The following is a 19,913-nucleotide window of genomic DNA, read 5'->3' as shown; positions in this document are numbered from 1 at the left end:
TGAAGAGCTGCCTAGCAGAAAAGGACCCCGGGCTTCTAATTGCCAAGCGGCTGAACATGAGCCAGCAGTGTGCCCAGGTGGCCAAGAAAGCCAATGGCATCCTGGCTTGTATTAGAAACAGTGTGACCAGCAGAAGTAGGGAGGTGATTGTCCCCCTGTACTCAGCACTGGTGAGGCCACACCTGGAGTATTGTGTCCAGTTTTGGGCACCTCAATGCGAGAGAGATATCGAGGTGCTGGAGCTAGTGCAGAGGAGGGCAACGAAGCTGGTGAAGGGCCTGGAGAATAAATCTTATGAGGAGCGACTGAAGGAGCTGGGACTGTTTAGTTTGAGGAAGAGGAGGCTGAGGGGAGACCTCATCACTCTCTACAACTACTTGAAAGGACATTGTAGAGAGGTTGGTGCTGGTCTCTTCTCACAGGTAATTGGGGATAGAACAAGAGGGAATGGCTTCAAGCTGCAACAGGGGAGGTTTAGGCTGGACATTAGGAAAAACTTCTTGACAGAAGGAGTGGTCAGACCCTGGAATAGGCTGCCCAGGGAGGTGGTGGAGTCACCATCCCTGAATGTGTTTACGAGTCATTTAGATGTGGTGTTGGGGGATATGGTGTAGGGGAGAACTTTGTAGAGTGGGGTTGATGGTTGGACTTGATGATCCCAAGGGTCTTTTCCAACCTGAATGACTCTATGATCAGAGCTCAGCTGCAGTTCATAGAATCACAGAATCATCGAATCATTTAGGTTGGAAAAGAACTCGAGCTGTTGAGAAACTGCAGTGGGTCACCAAGATTTCCTCATTCTAACTGGGACTATTCAAGTATGGAAGCCAACAAGCTGTTGCAATATAGTGCATACGTTGACAGCCCAGTTCTTACTGTCACATCATATTTGACATAAGCAGTATGTCTTCAAACTCTGATTGTACAAAAACCTGTTGAGAATCTACTACATAATTACATCTTTTCTTTCTGTCTCAGATGCCAACTGTTGCCAGAACTTTGCCAATGTTTGTCTAGTAATGTACTTCCTGTTATTATCTTAATCTGATACTAGATTTTAAAAAGCTGAATAAATAGTGACATGACAATGACATATTTGCCCAGGAAAAAAAAAGATATTTTACTGTGGCTCTTGTGCAGTCACAGAATCACAGAATGGTCGGGGTTGGAAGGGACCTCTGGAGATCATCTGGTCCAACCCCCTGCCAGAGCAGGGTCACCCAGAGCAGGTTGCACAGGAATGCGTCCAGGCAGGGTTTGAATGTCTCCAGAGACATTCTCCAGTTTTGGGCACCCCATTTTCAAAAAGGGAAAGAAGGAGGAACCAGGGAATTATAGGCCAGTCAGTCTCACCTCCGTGCCTGGTAAGATTATGGAGCAGATCCTCCTGGAGGCACCGCTGAGGCAGAAGAATAACAAAGAGGTCATTGGGTACAATCAACACAGCTTCACCAAGGGCAAATCATGCCTGACAAACGTGGTGGCCTTCTATGAGAAGGTCACAACATCAATAGACAAGGGGAGAGCAACTGACGGCATTTACTTGGACCCAAGCAAAGCCTTTGACACTGTCCCATATGACATCCTGGTCTCCAAGCTGATAAAATATGGGTTTGATGGACTGACAATTCAGTGGATAAAGAACTAGCTTGACGGCTGCACCCAAAGAGTGGCTGTCAATGGGTCCATGTCCAGGTGGAGGCCAGTGACAAGTGGAGTCCCTCAAGGATCAGTACTTGGACCGGTCAGCCGGGTCAGTACTTGGACCTTCGTCAGTGACATGGACAGTGGCATAGAGTGCACCCTCAGCAAGTTTGCCGATGACACCAAGCTGTGTGGGGCGGCTGACACACTGGAGGGAAGGGGTGCCATCCAGAGGGACCTCGACAGGCTGGAGAGGTGGGCCCATGCCAACCTCATGAAGTTCAACAAGACCAAGTGTAAGGTCCTCCATCTGGGTTGGGGCAATCCCAAGCACTGATATAGGCTGGGTAGTGACTGGCTTGAGAGCAGCCCTGAAGAAAAGGACTTGGGGGTGCTGGTGGATGAGAGGCTCCACATGAGCCATCAGTGTGCACTAGCGGCCCAGAAAGCCAATCGTATCCTGGGCTGCATCAGGAGAAGCATGGCCAGCAGGTCGAGGGAGGTGATTCTCCCTCTCTACTCCACTCTCGTGAGACCCCACCTGGAGTCCTGTGTCCAATTCTGGAGCCCCTACTACAAGAGAGATATGGACGTGCTGGAACGTGTCCAGAGGAGGGCCACGAGGATGATCAGAGGGCTGGAGCACCTCTCCTATGAGGACAGACTGGGAGAGTTGGGGTTGTTCAGTCTGGAGAAAAGAAGGCTCTGAGGAGACCTTACAGTGGCCTACCAGTATCTTAAGGGGGCCTACAAGAAAGCTGGTGAGGGACTTTTTAGGATGTTGGGTAATGGTAGGACTAGAGGGAATGGATTAAAAGTAGAGATGGGATGATTCAGACTGGACGTTAGGAAGAAGTTCTTCACCATGAGGGTGGTGAGACACTGGAACAGGTTACCCAGAGAGGTGGTGTAAGCCCCATCCCTGGAAGTTTTTAAGGCCAGGCTGGACGGGGCTCTGAGCAACCCTATCTAGTGGGAGGTGTCCCTGCCCACGGCACGGGGGTTGGAACTAGATGATCTTTAAGGTCCCTTCCAACCCTAACAATTCTATGATTCTATGATAATATGCCCTCCTGCGGTATTTAAACTTGTCTCGACCAAAACATTCCCGGAGCAGTAGCGGGGAGGCAATTCCCAGCGCAGCATGCCAGGAGTGGTACGGAAGGGGGTCCCAGCTGGCATAGATGGGTTGCAGAGCCATTGGGCACACCAGTCTCGTGGGCAGTGACTCCAGCGAGGACCACAGTGCTGGGTGGGATGGAGTCCATCTCGGGGCTGGCTCCAGGGAATGTATCAGAGAAGGCAAGAAGCTGGCTGAGGAGATGATGCACAAGGAGGAAGAATACAGGGGACTCCAAGTGGAAACCAGTGACAAGAGGCATTTCTTAGGGGTCGGTACTGGCACCAGTGCTGTTTAACTTCTTTGTCGGTGACATGGGCAGTGGGATCGAGGCCACGCTCAGCAAGATGCCATCCAGAGGGACCCGGACAGGCTGGAGAGGTGGGACCATGTGAACCTCATGAAGTTCAACAAGGCCAAGTGCAGGGTCCTGCATGTGGATTGGGGTAATCCCAAGCACAAATCCAGGCTGGGCAGAGAATGGATGGAGAGCAGCCCTGAGGAGAAGGACTTGGGGGTGTTGGTGGATGAGAAGCTCAACATGACCCAGCAATGTGCACTCACAGCTCAGAAACCCCACACAGCCTGGGCTGCATCCCCAGCAGCGTGGGCAGCAGGGCAAGGGGAGGGGATTCTGCCCCTCTGCTCCGCTCTGTGAGACCCCCCTGCAGTGCTGCCTCCAGCTCTGGGGCACCAACAGCAGAAGGACACGGAGCTGTTGGAGAGGGGCCAGAGGAGGCCCCGGAGATGCTGGGAGGGCTGGAGCCCCTCTGCTGTGAGGACAGGCTGAGAGAGCTGGGGGGGTTCAGCCTGGAGAAGAGAAGGCTCCAGGGAGACCTTCCAGCCCCTTCCAGTCCCTAAAGGGGCTCCAGGAATCATGGAATCATGGAATCACTGAATTTTTCAGAGTTGGAAGGGACCTCTAGAGATCATCCAGTCCATCTCCCCTGCTGAAGCAGGATTGCCCAGAGCACATCACTCAGGACTGCATCCAGGTGGGGCTTGAAAGTCTCCAGAGAAGGGGACTCCACACCCTCCCTGGGCAGCCTGTTCCAGTGCTCCGTCACCCTCACCGTAAAGAAGTTTTTTCTTATATTTGATCAGAACTTCCTATGTTCCAGCTTGTGCCCATTACCCCTCGTCCTGTTACTGGGAACCACTGAAATTCTTTCTCCCCAGGTGCAGGACCCTCCACTTGTTCTTGTTGAACCTCATGAGGTTCTTCTCTGCCCAGCTCTCCAGCCTGTCTAGGTCACACTGGATGGCAGCATGGCCCTCTGGGGTGTCAGCCACCCCACCCAGTTTGGTATCATCAGTGAACTTGCTGAGGATACACTCTGTCCCCTCGTCCAGGTTGTTGATGAATACGTTAAACAATACTGGTCCAAGTATTGACCCCTGGGCGACACCACTGGTTACAGGCCTCCAACTCGACCCTGCTCCATTAATCACAACCCTCTGAGTCCTGTCACACAGCCAGCTCTCAATCCACCTCACTGTCCCCTCATCTAGTCCACACTTCCCCAGTTTCCTAAGGAGGACATTATGAGAGACAGTGTCAAAAGCCTTGCTGAAGTCAAGGTAGATGACCTCTGCTGCTCTGCCCTCATCTAGCCAACCACTTATAACATCATAGAAGGCTATGAGATTGGTCAAGCATGATTTACCCTTGATAAATCCATGTTGACCACTTCCAATAACTTCCTGCTCTTGAACGTGCTTGCATATGACATCCAGAACGAGTTGCTCCATTACCTTCCCAGGGACGGAGGTGAGACTAACCGGTCTGTAGTTCCCTGGGTCCTCCTTCCTGCCCTTTTTGAAGACTGGAGTGATATTGGCCTTCCTCCAGTCCTCAGGCACCTCTCCTGTTCTCCATGACCTCTCAAAGATGATGGAGAGTGGCCTAGCAGTAACATCTACCAGCTGTCTCAGCACTCGCGGGTGCATCTCATCAGGGCCCATGGACTTATGGATGTCCAGTTTGGCCAAGTGGTCTCTAACCTGATCTTCCTCTACTGGGGAAAACTCTTCCTCTCTCCAGACCTTCCCCCTTGCCTCCAGGGCCTGGGATTCATGAGGAGGGAGGGACTCTGGATCAGGGAGGGGTGCCATGGGACGAGGGGAAACAATTTTAGATTGAAAGAGAGGAGATTTAGATGAGATGTGAGGAAGACATTCTTTGCTGTGAGGGTGGTGAGCCCCTGGCCCAGGTTGCCCAGAGAAGCTGTGGCTGCCCCAGCGCTGGAGGGGTTCAAGGCCAGGTTGGACGGGGCTTGGAGCAACCTGGGCTGGTGGGAGGTGTCCCTGCCCAGGGCAGGGGGTGGCACTGGGTGGTCTTTAAGGTCCCTCACAACCCAACCGTTCTGTCATTCCATGACTCCGCGCTGCAGGACCCGCCGCGGTGCCGCCGCGGTGACCGGGGCCAAACCGCCCCGGAAAGAGCGGGCCCGGCCGCTGGCCGCCCTCCGGCCGCCGGGGGCGCTGTGTGCCCGCCGCCCGCCCGTCTCCATGGTGAGGCGGCGGCGCGGCCATGGCGGAGGCGCTGCGGAGCGTGGATGCGGGTGGTGCCGTGTACCGCTCCCGCGACCCCGTGCGCAACCTGCGCCTCCGGTGAGCCGCTGCCGTCCCCCGCCCCGGCTCCATCCCCGTCCCGCACTGACGATTCCCCTCTCTCTCCTCCCCTGCAGGGTCCGCATCCAGCGCCTGGCCTCGGCCGGGCCCCTCCTGCCGCAGGCCCCGCCACCGCCCGCTGGCCGGGAGCTCCTGGGCCTGGCGGAGCGCGCCGCTACCGGTACGTGGGGCCCGGGCGGGGAGGCGGGGGGCAGCGCCGCCGGAGGTGACTGGGCCTAATCCCGCAGGTGCCCGGCGGCCCCCGCAGGAGGAGGAGGAGGCGGCCGAGGTGGGGTGGCAGGAGAAGCTCTTCAGCCAGGTGGGTGTGCAGCGGCGGGCCGGGGGGCGGCTCGGGGGAGCCTCTCCTCCTTGTGCCGCCCGACGGGCCGCCTCCGCCGCGCCTTCCCTCACGGTCTCCTGCTTCGGGGTGAGCTGCTCTCCCCAGGCCCCGCCGGGGGGGCCGTGGGTGGGTGCTGTCGGCCGCCGCATCCCTGAGCAGTGTCGGAGCCGCTCAGGAGCTTGGGTTGTTTGCTGGGATTCCCGAAGGGTCTTGTCTCTCTCTTGGTGGCTTTGGAAATCTCAGCTGAAAAGTATTTGTGGCTCAGACAGTGCTGGGGAAGGGCAGCTTTTGCGCTTTACCTGTGGTGCTCTCAGTTTGAGGTGGATCTGTACCGCAATGAGTCAGCCTGCCAGACCCCTTTGGACCGGCAGTACCATGAGGAGATCCTGAAACTGGAGAAGGCTGGAGGTCGGAAGAACCATCGCATCTTCACCTACACTGATCATGACCGATTCACCAACCTAGAGGAGGTACCACCTCTTTGTTACGCGTAATCTATACAGCAGTGTCTGTCAAAACCAGGAGGCCTACTGCAGAGAGAGTGTTTGTCAGTTCTTGGCTATGCAGAAGCAAGCTAGATATCCTGTGTGCAGGAGAACATACTGGTTCACCTGCTGCCCTAGACCTCGCAGGAGATCTCCCTGTTTCAGAATGATGGTCAGAGGCAGATTTGGAGGGACTTGACTTTGTAGCATTGCTCTGTAGGTAACTCGCTGGGTGGAGTTTGGCTGTACTTTGGCACAAGAACAACGAATTAAATCTACAGTCTTTAAGCAGTTTGTCCTTGCACGTGTGTGTGGACATACCTGTTCTCTCCTCCAAGAGTGGAGCTGTGTTTGGGAAAGATGTTCTGTTACAATTAAGCTGGTGCTTGTCTGTTTCTCTCTTCCAGCACTGCCAGAAGGTAACTGACTCGGATCATGAGGTGCCGTCCTATCTGGCAGAGAGGATGGCCAATGTGAGGAGAAGGAGACAAGACCGTAGGCCAATGTGAGTGCAAACTGGGGCTCAGAGCTTGCCAGTGCAGGTTTCCTGGTGCTGGTGCCGCAGCTGCAGAGCTGCCTGCTCTGTGGAAGTTGGTGGCTTGAGCTGTGTCGCATTTGTAATCCGGCAGTTTGACTCCTCGCCAGGGGGGGTTTGGTTCTGCCTGTGCCTGGCTGCTGAGGTGAGCTGGGACTTGTGCTGTTCTGTTGTTGACAGGGAAGCAAGTGCTCTGAAGTCAAAAATCATCACCTGGGAACCCACAGAAGAATTTATAAAGAACAATCACGTGATTAACACTCCTGTCCAGACCATGTACATCATGGGGGACTTGGGACCTTATGGGAAGTAAGTAAAATCCTGAAATGATCTTAAGGAAACCCATCTTCCCTCCTTACTCAAATCTCCTCTTTCTTTCATTAGTTAAGGGAAGAGAATTCCAAGAGCTCAGTAACTCAGGCTTCTGTTTCTTTCCGCCTCTTTTCCCAGTTGGGAGGTAACTGACAATATCCCTCCAAAGACTTCTTAAACTAATGTAGGAATATGTAGGAATAATGTATGTGTGGGTTTGTTCCCTTCTGTACCCCCATGTGCCTTTACCAGCTCTTCTGTGCCAGTGCAAGGAGTGTCCGTGTTCTCTACTTAGACTGTGTTTCTTCTTGTCTTCCATCAGGCTTGGTCACAGGGAGTATGAACATGTTCTTTGCACGATCAAGGTGGACGGCAATGGGGTGATCACAGTGAAGCCTGACTTTACTGGCTCCAAAGGAGCTTACCGGTGAGTGGGACAGGGCTGGTACCTCTCGTGGGACTGAGAGAGAGGGACAAAATGTCTGTTTTCTGGTCACCCTTCAGGTAGTGGATCAGCACTTAAATTGAGGGATATATTTTAGTTTTATTCCAGAGATTTTTAAGACAGCATTATTGCATACTTGGGCTTGCCAGTCCCTAGGGATACAGGTTATGGATATGCTGGATACAAGTGAGTCTCCCTTTTTGAGTCATGGATACTGGTGGGCACTTGGGAATGGGGAGAGGGCTGTTAGTGCCCCTGTGTTACTGCACAGGGCTGGTGGAGAGAGGACTGCTGTGTCAGCACGGCACAGTTGATGCTGTTGCTGCCTGTGCCTATTCTCTGCGTAATGAGCTTTGCGTATGTGTTTTGGGGCTCTGCAGGATCGAGCTGGATGGAGAAAAGCGAGAGGTGTGGAAATACACCATTGAGAACGTGTCTGTCCAAGTGCAGCCAGAGGAGGAGGAACGCGAGCAGTGTGTGTTCAGAGACGTAAGGAGCAGCCTCCACTGATCATATTGACTAGTTCTCCTGGATTGACAGAGGGAGCTCAGACCTTCAAGTAGATGTAATTGTTAGTGCTGTAGACACCTAAAGTTGACAAAATGAATGTCGCTGGCGGTGAGTCTCATCATGCCCAGCAATTTGAGTACTCTCTGACCGCTTCATTCCTAACTGTAGGTACAGTCTGGTATTAGTCGTGTTGGCCTCTGACTACGGTGATCTATGTAGTGAGAACTGATGCAAGAAACCACCTAAATTTGTGCCTTTCTAGTTGGCACAAATTGGTGAATTGGCGTTTCACCTGCCAATGGTTTTCCTTCCCTTTTGAGCAGTGGCTCGTCTGTCCTTTCCTTCGTCTTCCTCTTGCTGCCTGTATACTTCTTGAATGATTTCTTGTTACCCGTAATGTCCCAGGATATTCGGAACCCCCTTTTTTGTCTTGGTCTTTATGAATTGTCTTTTGAGTTGTGGCACTTTATAAAGGTACCTAATGTTTTAGTACATTTCCTTATTGTTTTTGTGGCCAATAAGGAAATCATGATTTCGCTGCACTGATCTCCCATCTGTTGATTTCATTGGAATAGTTTATGCCTGTGTTTTTAACATGTCATTTAAGATCTGATTCTTCAGAGCTGCTTTTTCCTTTAGATTGGCCTTTATTGAGATCTTATCTGAAGCTTCCATGCAGTTCCGTGCAGCGTTAGCAGTTATCCATCTTTATTAGACTCTTGTATTCTCCTAACAGTTAAAAAAACCCGTGTGCTAAGCCTGTCAACAATTTAAACTGGCTTTAACTTATACCCATTACAATTTTTTCCATAAGTAAAAACATATAATCAAAAAGACGCTTTTTCTAATCCGCTTGTTCTCTGTTTTCAGCTGTACGGTCGGCACAAGGAATACCTCAATGGTCTCGTAGGCTCCGAATTTGAAATGGTGAGGACCAGTAGCACTCAGCAGGGACCTGGAGCCCTGCTGCCTTTGGAGACTGTTGGCCTGGTTGGCATGGCTGCCGCTGGTACCGCATTCTCCGATGACCGTTTCATTCTGGGCTGTGTTGGCAGCTTTTACCTTGTGGCTTACAACAGAAAACTGGTTCAAAAGGGACAGGTTGCAGTGGGTGTGGGGCCTGCAGAGATCCATCCTGCATCTGTCAGACCAGCAGCAGAGCATGCTGGACGCTGCCGTCTCTAGGAAACTGCATGCATTGTGTGAAGGCATTCGACTGTAATACTTAAAGAAGAAAAGAGGGTTTATATCTTTTGCCATAGTGGTTGCTGTTAATTTCCTGAATGTCAGACACATCTATGTGCCACTTAGTTAAAGTAAACAGCTCCTCCCACCCCCAAACTCATGCATGGTTTCCCTTCTCACTGAATTACCGAAACTGCAATCTTTTTTGCTCAGATCTTGTTTGCCAAAGCGTGAAACTTGTCGTACTTTCTTGTACTCCAGTAGGATGTCTCAGCTAGTCCTGTGCTTCTCCCATTCACCCCACCTTGGGCAAGTGGATGAACACTACAGGAGAAACAGGACTATGATTTCTGCAAGTGACTTCTCCCTGCATTTTATACCGATCTTGAAGTCTGTAAGAGACTGATTTACAGAATAGTAAACTCCTGCAGTAGAGGAATTTGGTCTCTCTCCTGAGGGACTGTTCACTTCTGGAAAGTGACATGAGAAGTCATGACTCCTACGTGGCCAGCAGAGTGAATCATTTATGTGCAAACATCTGTGAAGTACCTCTGTGAGACCCTGTTGGGAGGGAATTATGTGAGGTTCCACCAGTGGTCATTGAGATCTTTATCTTGTCTATCGGCTCATTCTTACAGATTCTTCCTGGTGCGCTACGGCTCTTTGTGAATGGAGAAATAGGTGAGTCCTTATTATAAACAGTAACTACAGGGGGCAATTCTGCGTCTGCTGGGATGGCTGAGGCTATGAGGGATCCAAGGATTCTTGGATCACTGGCCAGTCCAGGGCAGGTGATTCTCTCCCTAGAAGCCTTTACTTCCTCCTTCTCCTGCCCTGTTTTTGCACACTTACCCCTTGAGTGGCATTTACAGATTGGAGGTTAGAAATACTGCAGCTGTTTTAGGAAGACATGTATATCTGAAAAATGGAGAGCAGGTTGGGAAGTTAATAGAGATTATAGCAAAGAAAGCAATTAAATGTGTGACCTCCCTAATCTGGTTAGTGATATGGAGACAGGACTAGTCTAGAGAAGGAATCTTCTCTGAGGGTCATAGTCTGTTACTTTGAAGACCCTGGTGTTTCCCAACTTCCAGCAATAACTGGTTTTTCCTGAGGTTATTGGTGCTGGCTCTCCCAAAAATCTACAGTGAGTACTGGAGGAGTTTGTGTAGAAGCAAGCAGCTGAAGTTCATTCTCTCTTCTCAGTTTCAGCACAAGGCTATGAGTACGACAACCTCTATGTTCATTTCTTCTTGGAACTGCCGAACCGTAAGTATTCACGTTTCCAGCCATATCACAGCAGTTTAAGGAATGAAGTATGCTTTGGCTGGTCCACCAGATCAGCTCTGCTGAATGTTAGTAACAGTTAATGTCGGGGCTGGGATGTAGTGAGAGGTCTTCAGAGCTAAAATTTCAGAACTCAATTGTTTGAACTAAACTTATGTCTGGGAGACAGTAGGATCTTCCCCTCTCACCTCTTCCAAATCAGGCTGGAACATAGAGGTCCGTTGGCTTCTTGACCAGGGGTGATGGTGTCCAGCAATCTACCCAAAGTTCATTCGTTATACTAAGGAGAATAGCCTTCCTGTCCTCTCCATCTCAGCAGTGACCTTGTCTGATTTCAGTGCTCACCATCACGTTCTTGTGTTCTGTGCTGACACTAACATATTAAATTTTGAGGTTCCCAGCTCTAACATGCGCATCCTGCTTGGGGCAGTGTGGCTGGAGAGCTGCCTAGCAGAAAAGGACCTGGGACTTCTAATTGCCAAGCGGCTGAACATGAGCCAGCAGTGTGCCCAGGTGGCCAAGAAAGCCAATGGCATCCTGGCTTGTATTAGAAACAGTGTGACCAGCAGAAGGAGGGAGGTGATTGTCCCCCTGTACTCAGCACTGGTGAGGCCACACCTGGAGTATTGTGTCCAGTTTTGGGCACCTCAATGCGAGAGAGATATTGAGGTGCTGGAGCTAGTGCAGAGGAGGGCAACGAAGCTGGTGAAGGGCCTGGAGAATAAATCTTATGAGGAGCGACTGAAGGAGCTGGGACTGTTTAGTTTGAGGAAGAGGAGGCTGAGGGGAGACCTCATCACTCTCTACAACTACTTGAAAGGACATTGTAGAGAGGTTGGTGCTGGTCTCTTCTCACAGGTAATTGGGGATAGAACAAGAGGGAATGGCTTCAAGCTGCAACAGGGGAGGTTTAGGCTGGACATTAGGAAAAACTTCTTGACAGAAGGAGTGGTCAGACCCTGGAACAGGCTGCCCAGGGAGGTGGTGGAGTCACCATCCCTGAATGTGTTTACGAGTCATTTAGATGTGGTGTTGGGGGATATGGTGTAGGGGAGAACTTTGTAGAGTGGGGTTGATGGTTGGACTTGATGATCCCAAGGGTCTTTTCCAACCTGAATGATTCTATGGGTCTATGTTTAATTCCCCTGAAGCTATGGCTCTGGCTCCTTTCTCTGGTTATACCCTGATGTATGTCCAGAGAGGTACCACTTTTGCAACTCAGTATATTTAGATAAGGTTCTACTTTTCTCTTAAGATGGAGTTGGTGCTTTTCATCAACAGTTCAGGGTGTTCTGGGGAGCATCCATTGCCTGGAACAAGACCAAGACAGGGTGGGATGCACCTAGGGAAATTCAGCGTGTGTGATGTTTTCTGCTATCTGTTATCCCAGTTGTCTGGGACTGACATTCTCCTTTGAGCTGCTGTGGTTTGAGAGTCCTCCCTCTCACCCAAAGCATTCACAGCTGTGCTCATGTTCTCCTCCCAGAGTGGTCAAGCCCTGTGTTCCAGCAGCTATCAGGAGTGACACAGACCTGTGCAACCAAGACAGTGGGCTGGGTAAGGACGCTTTCAGACCTGCAGAGCAGTTTCAACAGGCGTTCTCTGAAGTGGAACACATGTAACAAGCTACAGATATATTCAGGAAAGGTCCTCACTTGAGAGCTCCTTTCAAGGGCCGAGCACATTTGGGATTCTGCTCATTCTAGTTATACCTGCCGTTTTTCAGTGTGCCACTGTGTCCAAATAGAGCTGCTTCAAAGCAGTTTCTGGAACTTCACTTTTTAATCCCATCTGGCTGATCGATTGCCTTTGGAGCTTTCATTTTTGTGTTCTCAAATGCTCAGGGTTAATGAAGCATTGTTCTGGCTTGCATGGGGCTGGAATGCACACAGTCTCTAAATTGATTTCTCAAAATGAACTCCTCGTCCTATCTGGGAAGTTGGCTCCATTGCTGTCTTCAGGTCCTCCCTTAAAAATTTTTAATGTTATCAACTTCTTAATGTCTTTTATGTGAGCTAGTTCACATATTAAAAAAATAATTATCATACAAAATTTCAGTAATGCCATTGCTTGTGGTATTTTGCTTGGCTCCTGTGAAGATTATGGTGGTGCAGTAGTTACACAACTGGCTGAATTGTCATTTGAGATATGTTAATCTCTCCCTTTTTTCATTATTTTTAACAGCCTGTTCAATCAACATGGCACTTGGGAGTGTATGCAGGTGTCAGGTGTTTGTTAGTGTGATGGGATTGATCTTGTTTGGGCACCATTACCTCTTTTCCACCATTAGTTCTTTTCTGCCTGGTCTCTGTGCCCTATGCAATGCTAGTGAGGAATTCTCTTGTCCAGAAATCTGATCTCTCTCCTGTTCCTGTTCTAGGAGAACATGGCATACTTCTGCTACCCCTTCACTTTGGACATGTTTTTCACCCAAGGAGATGAATCAGAAGGTGTGTTTCCTTGTTGCTCTGAAATAGGAAACTCTGAAATCTTTCGATCGCAGTGTAGGCATCGTGCCATCTGGCACGTTGTTGGCCCAAGATGAAAGGACAAATTTAACTAAAGGAAAATGTTGCTTATCCAGTAAATGTTTACCCTGTCAACACACAACCTCTGGACACACACTGTGTCTTCCCTGCCCAGCAATGCATTAGCATTTGTATGGATTCATTGATGTTGCCCTGCTTCCAGGCTGTATTCTGCTTTATCCAGTTGCAAAACTACTTGGATGATAGCTTGTCTGTCTTGGAATCCCTGGCGTGCTGCTCTGTGTCGCCGTGCCCGGTGTACTGCATGGAGCCCTGAGACTCAGGCAGCTTTTCTGTACACAGCTAAAACTCTGTGCTGAGCCTTACATCTGTAGACACACTCAGTGACCTGTATACTCTGTGTATAGTTTATGTCACTTTGAAACTTCCAGCGCTATTTTAAGCTGGGCTTCTCTGCTGCCTGTTCCTGCTGCTTCACTACGCTACCGCTGCTTCCTCACCCACCCTCTTGCTCTTTGGATTGCAATTGCTGGGGACAGCTTTGCAGCATGCCTGACCGCTTGAATCCAACATATTGGATTTGAGTATTCAACCAATGCTAATGGATTTTCAGCCTAGAATAAACACGATGCGTTTGTTTCACCATGGAAAAAAGAAAAGCTTGGAGACCTGTAGGAAGATTCAAGTTAATAATCCCCCAGTAACGGTGGGAAAGGTCAGAGATAAAAAGGTTGCTCTGTTTGGCATTGTATCATTCGCAAAAGATTGTCTTGTCTGCTCAAAGGTAATTGAGGAACCAGCTTGGACTTGCTCTCAAAACAAAGAATATTCCCAAATTTTTAACATCAATAATTGTGTTTTCATCCTCAAATCTGAGGGTTCAGCTTTTACAGGGAAAATAATCACCCGTACATCTAGGTTACTCATTGTAGAAGAAATACAGAAAGGACTTCCTACTAGTGGAGTTGGGCATTTAGCATTTTTTTTTAATCTCTGTGATAGTCTCCCTCACAAAGGTGTGATCTGTTCCCCTTCCTTGCAGACAGTCTCCCTCAGTGGCCCGTTCTTTACTTCGAGGTCCTGTCCCTGGATTTCTGGCAGAGGTACCGCGTTGAAGGGTATGGATCTTTGGTGCTGCCGGCATCTCCAGGTAAAACGTACTTGGGGCACAATGTTAATTCTCTGGGACAATGAGTTGAGTGGTTCTCTTGGAAATGGAGTCAGCTGGTCCTGGGGAGGCTTTGCATACTGAAGGGGACAGTTAGCTGTCTGTGGGGCAGCAAAGAGGGATTTGGTGCATGCTGTGCCATTCTGCCTTGTTGTTGAGACGCATAGTGTGTTGCTGTCTTTGCTCCTTCAGTGGCTATGTCACAAAATCTGTGATGAAGCTCTGGGGTGATTCTGCATATCCATCTTTACAATAGCAGTAGCCCTCTCTGTCCCACATGGAATTTGGGGGTCACAACTATTCTAACACTCACACGTAGTAAGGAGATGCTCCTTGTGGGCAGGGGATGCTTTCAACACTGCAACCGCATGGGAGAAAGTGTTCTAGAGATTCTGTGCAGTGTTTCGATTTCCAGTCTACTGGTGGTTTGGGTTGGCAGGTATCCAGTTCTCTGGGACTCTCAATGTGTTGATCGTAACTGCTGAGCTGTCCTGTTGTCCTGGGTCAGGTCTCCACGTGCTCACCATCCCTACCTGGCGCCCTGTGGAGCTGGGGACAGTTGCTGAGCTGAGGAGGTTTTTCATTGGTGGATCTCCGGAGCTGGAGGACATCACCTATGTCAGGATACCATCAACCTTCAAGGTGGGCTCAGCTGCAGGGCGTTGCTCTTGCTGGGAGATGGTAGATTATGCTCTCGGCTTCAGATGTCTGTGGACAGCCTGGACCAGATTTGAACAAGGATGAGTTGGTGGTCCTGTCCCTCTGACTCAAGAAATGTCTCCTCTGTGAGACTTGTGATCATGAATAGATGAACGGGCAAACGCTGAGGCAAGAGCGCTCTACCTTCTGAGGTGTGTGGAACTTAAGAGAAGTGGGTGAACGTGGACCAAAGCCTTGACTTACCCCTGCCTGTGCCGGCCCTGTCGGGAAAGTGTCTTTCGGGTCAGCATTTGTTACCAGCTATAGACTTCTTCCTGGGTTTTTGTAAGGAATCTGGGCTGTACTGCGCCTGGAACAGTTTCCCGAAGCAAGTAGCCAGTGGATGTGAGACAAGTAGAAATTTCATGTTCTTAAGAAAGCTGCAGAGGTGCTTGCGGGTGTAATGAGCCCGTTGATGTTAGTAGCAGCTTTGTGTGGGAATGAGCCCTCATGCAGTTGTTGAAATCTTCCTCCAGCACTGCACTATGAGCTCGCTAGCGTTTAGGTCCTGCCCTCTGTCACATTAAAAGGACTGTAGTTTCGATATTTGTCTGTCAAGAGTCCCAGGACTTTCACTGATTTACTATCAGAGTCCCACCAAAGGACTTTCACTGAATCAGATTCACAAATAATCAAAATTGATTATTTTATTTAGAGCGACAGTCGCAGCTTCGAGATTGCCATTGATAAATTCACTAACTACAATAGCGCTAATTAATTAAAGTTGATATTGCTAGCAAAAATAACGATAGTACAACAAGCCGGGGTAGCGTTCCCCAGAGGGTGAAAGGCGCAGTGCTTACCCAGAAAGGCGTCCCTGCCTGGGGCGGGGGAAGAGAACACAGCCCGTCGACTGGTCCGTCGGGTATCAAGTTTCTTCTCTCCCAATTTAACAGTCGTTTTCTCCATCCTTTTATCCCCATAATTATGAGGTTTCCTTCCCCTGGGTGACGTGTAGTATGATTTGGGTGGAGAGACGAGTGCTATAGTCATATATGTTTAGCATGATCTCTAAAATCTTCATTAGCATATACAGGGGTGTCAACTTGAATATGCGTTTCACAGGTAATGAGGCAAAGGTCCATCACTGGGCATGGCAGCCTCTCGAGGAAACAAAGAACTGCACAAAGTCTCTGTTATCTTGATTTTACTGTCTCTGCTGATGAAAAGCAGGGCTGTCCTGGCTCCCCAAGACTCCCCCGTTATTTATGTACCCTGTGATAGCCAGACAAGCCTTCACTCCCCTGGGTTGCACAAGAGATAGCAAAGCCAGTCTTAATTGCTCTTTGAGCATGGAGACTTCACCTCATGATCCAAATTCTACACCCCCAGCCCAGCCTGGAACCGTCTGCCCTTCTTTCTGACCTCCATGTCTGTGTGCAGCGGGGAAGGGAGAGACCGTGCCCCCAGGCAGCCATGCTCCTGGTGTGGCATGCTGGTTTTCACCAGGGTCAGCCTGCTGCAGCAGGTTGCGGGCTGTGGTTACTCCATCTTGTCCCGTCTTTGCAGGGAGAGCGTCTGAGCCGCTTTGGTTTTCGCACGGAGACAACAGGGAGCGTCACGTTCAGGCTTTACTGCTTGCAGCAGTCTAAGTAAGTGCAGCAAAGTGAGTATGAGCTCCATCTTGTATGGTTTGGCAGCCCTGACATCCTACTGTGCTTCTGTGCAGAGCCTTTCTGGAAACCAGTGCCCTGAGGCAGCGCATGCAGAGCGTACTGGACCGGCTTGGAGGCTTCAGCCAGCAGAGCTCTGTCTATGATGTTTTGGGTAGGGCTTTCAGTGTCATTCTCCCTGGCGAACCTTTGGCTCACTTTTGCCCCCGATTTACAGAGTGGGCAGGGTATTTCAGGAGAATCCATTACTGTGGGCATGATTCTGTCCCCCATGAGCTCTCTTGACTCCGTAGCAGAGGTTGAATGTTCTGATCTGGGCTGGAAACTTCAGGAGGCACCAGCTCTCAGCAGGCAGGAGGGATAACCACTCTGCGAAGGCAAAGCCTAGACTGGGCGGCCCGGTCTTGCTGGCACTGAGCGTAGCTTGTGGCACTGATGCACGGGCTCTGTCTCTGATTCCATTATGTACAGAGCAAAGACAGTGCTAGAAACAGGTGAAGAGAGCAGCAAGGACCAGGTGTTCTGTTGGTGAAACTTAGTAATAGGAAGTGAGACTCCTGCTCCAGGAGAGATGATGTTCACGGGGCAAAGTCGTCCCTCCCCTTCCCTGAGGCTGACTGATGCATTCTGGCTTGCTGTCACCCACTGTGTTGTAGAGGCTTTCCAGAGGGCACGGCGCCGGATGCAGGAAGCACGCGAGAGCCTTCCTCAAGACCTCATCAGCACCTCTGCCTCCACTGCGCACCAGCTGCAGGAGCCATGATCGACCACCTCTGCTGCCCGGCAGCACTCGGCATCTCCTCTCTGACACAAGCTGCCGTTGTTCAGCGGGAGTCATGGTGCTGGTGCCTGGAAGCTTTTGAAGCCCGCCCTTTGTTGTTTCCCTGGGATGGGGGAAGGAGTCTGTAACACATCCAGACCCGAGATATTTCCATTTCCACAAGTACCGGTGGAAGGAACCCCATTTTGCAACGCATTCTGTTCCCAGGCCCTAACAATAGGGCCAATTGTTCACATTTCTGCTAAGCAGACTAAAATACTGATACGGGACCTGTGAACCCTTTAACACCTTTTCAGCAATTGAATAGTAAATGATTAGAAAAATTTCAAGTCTACGTGACTTGGTACGTTTAGTTTTCTTCTTAAAGAAGAGGTTGATGTTGAAGGTCAAGGCATGAATGCCGTTTGAGATTTAATGAAATGAGTAGATAACTTCTTGAGAAGTGCTGGTAATTGTCGTCAGCATTTGTAGCTATAGGGCAGTCAATAGTAAAATGAATCTGTCCACCTGTGCCTTAAGATTGACTCATTCTGAGAGAGAGAGCGCTCTGCCTCGTGTCGTATGTGAAATCAAAGCAAAGGAATGGCATTTGACAGGTTGAGAACTGGAGAAAAGGGTAACGTTCTGTATTTCACCGTATGTCCCTGTAACATTTCTGGCTCTGCAGTGATGAGCAGGAGGATTCTTTCTTCACAAATACAACTGCAAACATGCATTCCACTTAGCTCACAGCAGAACTTTGGCTGGGGTTGGACAGTTTGCAGACAACAACAGAGCAGATTATAACATTTGCACAGTATCTGAACTTTGAACTGTTCAAGCTGTTCATTGGAGCTATGGTTCATTGTTCTGTCTCTGATTGCAGTACATTGCATTGCTTCCCGGGGAGGCGTGTGTGTACCCAGTTTTTATCCAGTTTGTTCTTTTCTCAGACTTTTTTTCCCCCTGTTTTTATTCCTGTCTCAAGTTCACAGGAGTGGGGCTACCTGCAGGCTGACAGTGCTGTATTGATTTGTGCACCAGTTACATTTCCATGAGTTCTCTGCTCCCAAAACAAGGGATAGGAAGAAAAATCTCAGGCTGAGATCGCACAGGTCTGAATGTGTAAATTCACAGGCAGGATATGAAATAGGAACTGGCCTTCCTCTTCTTGTTCTGCACGTTCCTCCTTCGCAGGGAACATGGAACTCGTGGTTGCAGCCACGGGTGTGATTGTTAGAACATCGCCCTCTTCCCTGGTGCTCTGTTGTCTTCCTCGCACCCTTCTTGCCATTTTGATCATGTCCCAGCCTTCCCTGGGAAAACAAAACTCCCGTGTTTGTACGTCCTTGACCTTTATCGCAATTCCTAGATCTGCCTGGCAGCCTGAACGTGTCTGGCAATTGCAGTTATAAAAGGATTTTTGCTCACCTTCCGTGCCTGCGAGCCCTCCTTTTCGCTGGAGGAGGCTGCCAGCATGCGTTGGATCGTGTGGCCTGCTATGCAGAGCACAGCGTCCTTGGCCTAGAGCTGGGTGATGCGTCTCGTGCGTGAGTCGGGCGTTTGATGGGATGGCTGCGAAGGCACACGCCCAGCTCTGGAGTAGCAGAATTGAGGTGTGTGCGTTATCGTGGTCTTTAATGATCTAGTCACGTTTCACAGAGATCGATCCAGGATAAACAGCGTTCAGTGAGTACGTAGCACTCGCTGTCTCTTTTTTTTAAAAGAAATCATAAATCACATCGTGGCCGTGTATGTTTATTGCATGCTAGCTAAGCAATACTTAATTTCTTTCTGGGTGTTTCTGTTGTGCTTATTGCTAATAGCTGAATTGCATGTCTCTGAAACCCTTTTCAGGATTGAGTTGTAAGGTTAGGAGAATATTCTTTTCATCCGTAAAGTAACAGACCCCCTTTCTGATTGAGATGATGCCAAAGGCAGATCTTGTTAGAGAGTGGACTCTTCTGATTAGAAGACCAGGTTCCTGACTTGCGCTTGTTGCTCAGCACATTTATATGGCAGGATTTGGTGTCTTGAGTGTTAAGGTTACACAGAGATGCGTAAGGTTTACACAATTATACTCAGTTTTGCTAGTTAAAACTCTGAATAGTGTAAAATCTTACAGAAACTTCAGAGAGCAAAATTTAAAAATAAAAAATAGTTATAACCAAAGAAGCAATTCTTCCAAAGTAAGATGTTGTTAGCAGTTTTTCACCTTCATACTTGCAGCCTCCTTGCCTGACAGAGCAAAATGGTGCTCGTAAAAGATGTTTTGGTGAAAGCCTTCAGGAAATGTCCTTTGAATATGCCCTTTTATAAATGAAACTAACAAATTTCCATATACGTGTACGCGTAGGAAAATGTCACTGATCTTTTAATCCAAACTGGCATTTGGTGCAGGGCTTGTGCTCGGAGCTTGCCAAGGAGCCCCGCCAGCTGGCGCGGGGGTCAGGCCTCCACCACGTACGCGGGGATGAACGAGGAGATGGCCCGTGGGGACAAGGCAGAAGGGGAGGCTGGTTATCCTCTCGGAGCTGTGAGGATTGTCCCCTCTACAGAAATGTCCCTGCCGTTTGCACCGGAGGGATGCCTTTGCAGTGAAACTCAACAGAAGGGAGAGGACAGGACGGCTGTGGGTGCACAAGAGCTTGGGATGGGGGGGCACCAGTTGGTGGGACTGGCAAGCCTGGCAGGCAGGGGGGATGCCG

General features: G+C 49.7%; 1 protein-coding gene across 2 annotated transcripts; it reads left to right on the top strand.

Moving 5' to 3' along the window:
• The first annotated feature begins 5,260 nt into the window (after nt 1-5,260).
• MKS1 (MKS transition zone complex subunit 1) lies at nt 5,261-19,835 on the top strand. 2 transcript variants are annotated; one of them, XM_063341586.1, is made up of 18 exons: nt 5,261-5,377; nt 5,455-5,558; nt 5,626-5,696; nt 6,032-6,187; nt 6,610-6,707; nt 6,918-7,046; nt 7,372-7,476; nt 7,875-7,983; nt 8,875-8,931; nt 9,828-9,870; nt 10,396-10,458; nt 11,963-12,033; nt 12,857-12,926; nt 14,008-14,115; nt 14,642-14,775; nt 16,342-16,424; nt 16,502-16,599; nt 17,102-19,834. In XM_063341586.1, the coding sequence occupies exons 1-18, from the start codon at nt 5,298-5,300 to the stop codon at nt 17,206-17,208; spliced, it is 1,686 nt and encodes a 561-aa protein (XP_063197656.1). In that variant the 5' UTR covers nt 5,261-5,297; the 3' UTR covers nt 17,209-19,834. The 2 variants fall into 2 exon arrangements, with proteins under 2 accessions (XP_063197656.1, XP_063197657.1); XM_063341587.1 differs by having other exon boundaries at nt 5,267-5,377; nt 5,646-5,696; nt 17,102-19,835.
• The last annotated feature ends 78 nt before the right edge of the window (nt 19,836-19,913 follow it).

The sequence above is a fragment of the Chroicocephalus ridibundus genome, chromosome 7 (assembly GCF_963924245.1).
Source record: "Chroicocephalus ridibundus chromosome 7, bChrRid1.1, whole genome shotgun sequence".
In the NCBI taxonomy this organism is placed as follows: domain Eukaryota; kingdom Metazoa; phylum Chordata; class Aves; order Charadriiformes; family Laridae; genus Chroicocephalus; species Chroicocephalus ridibundus.
This window is presented reverse-complemented; position numbering and strand designations above follow the sequence as displayed.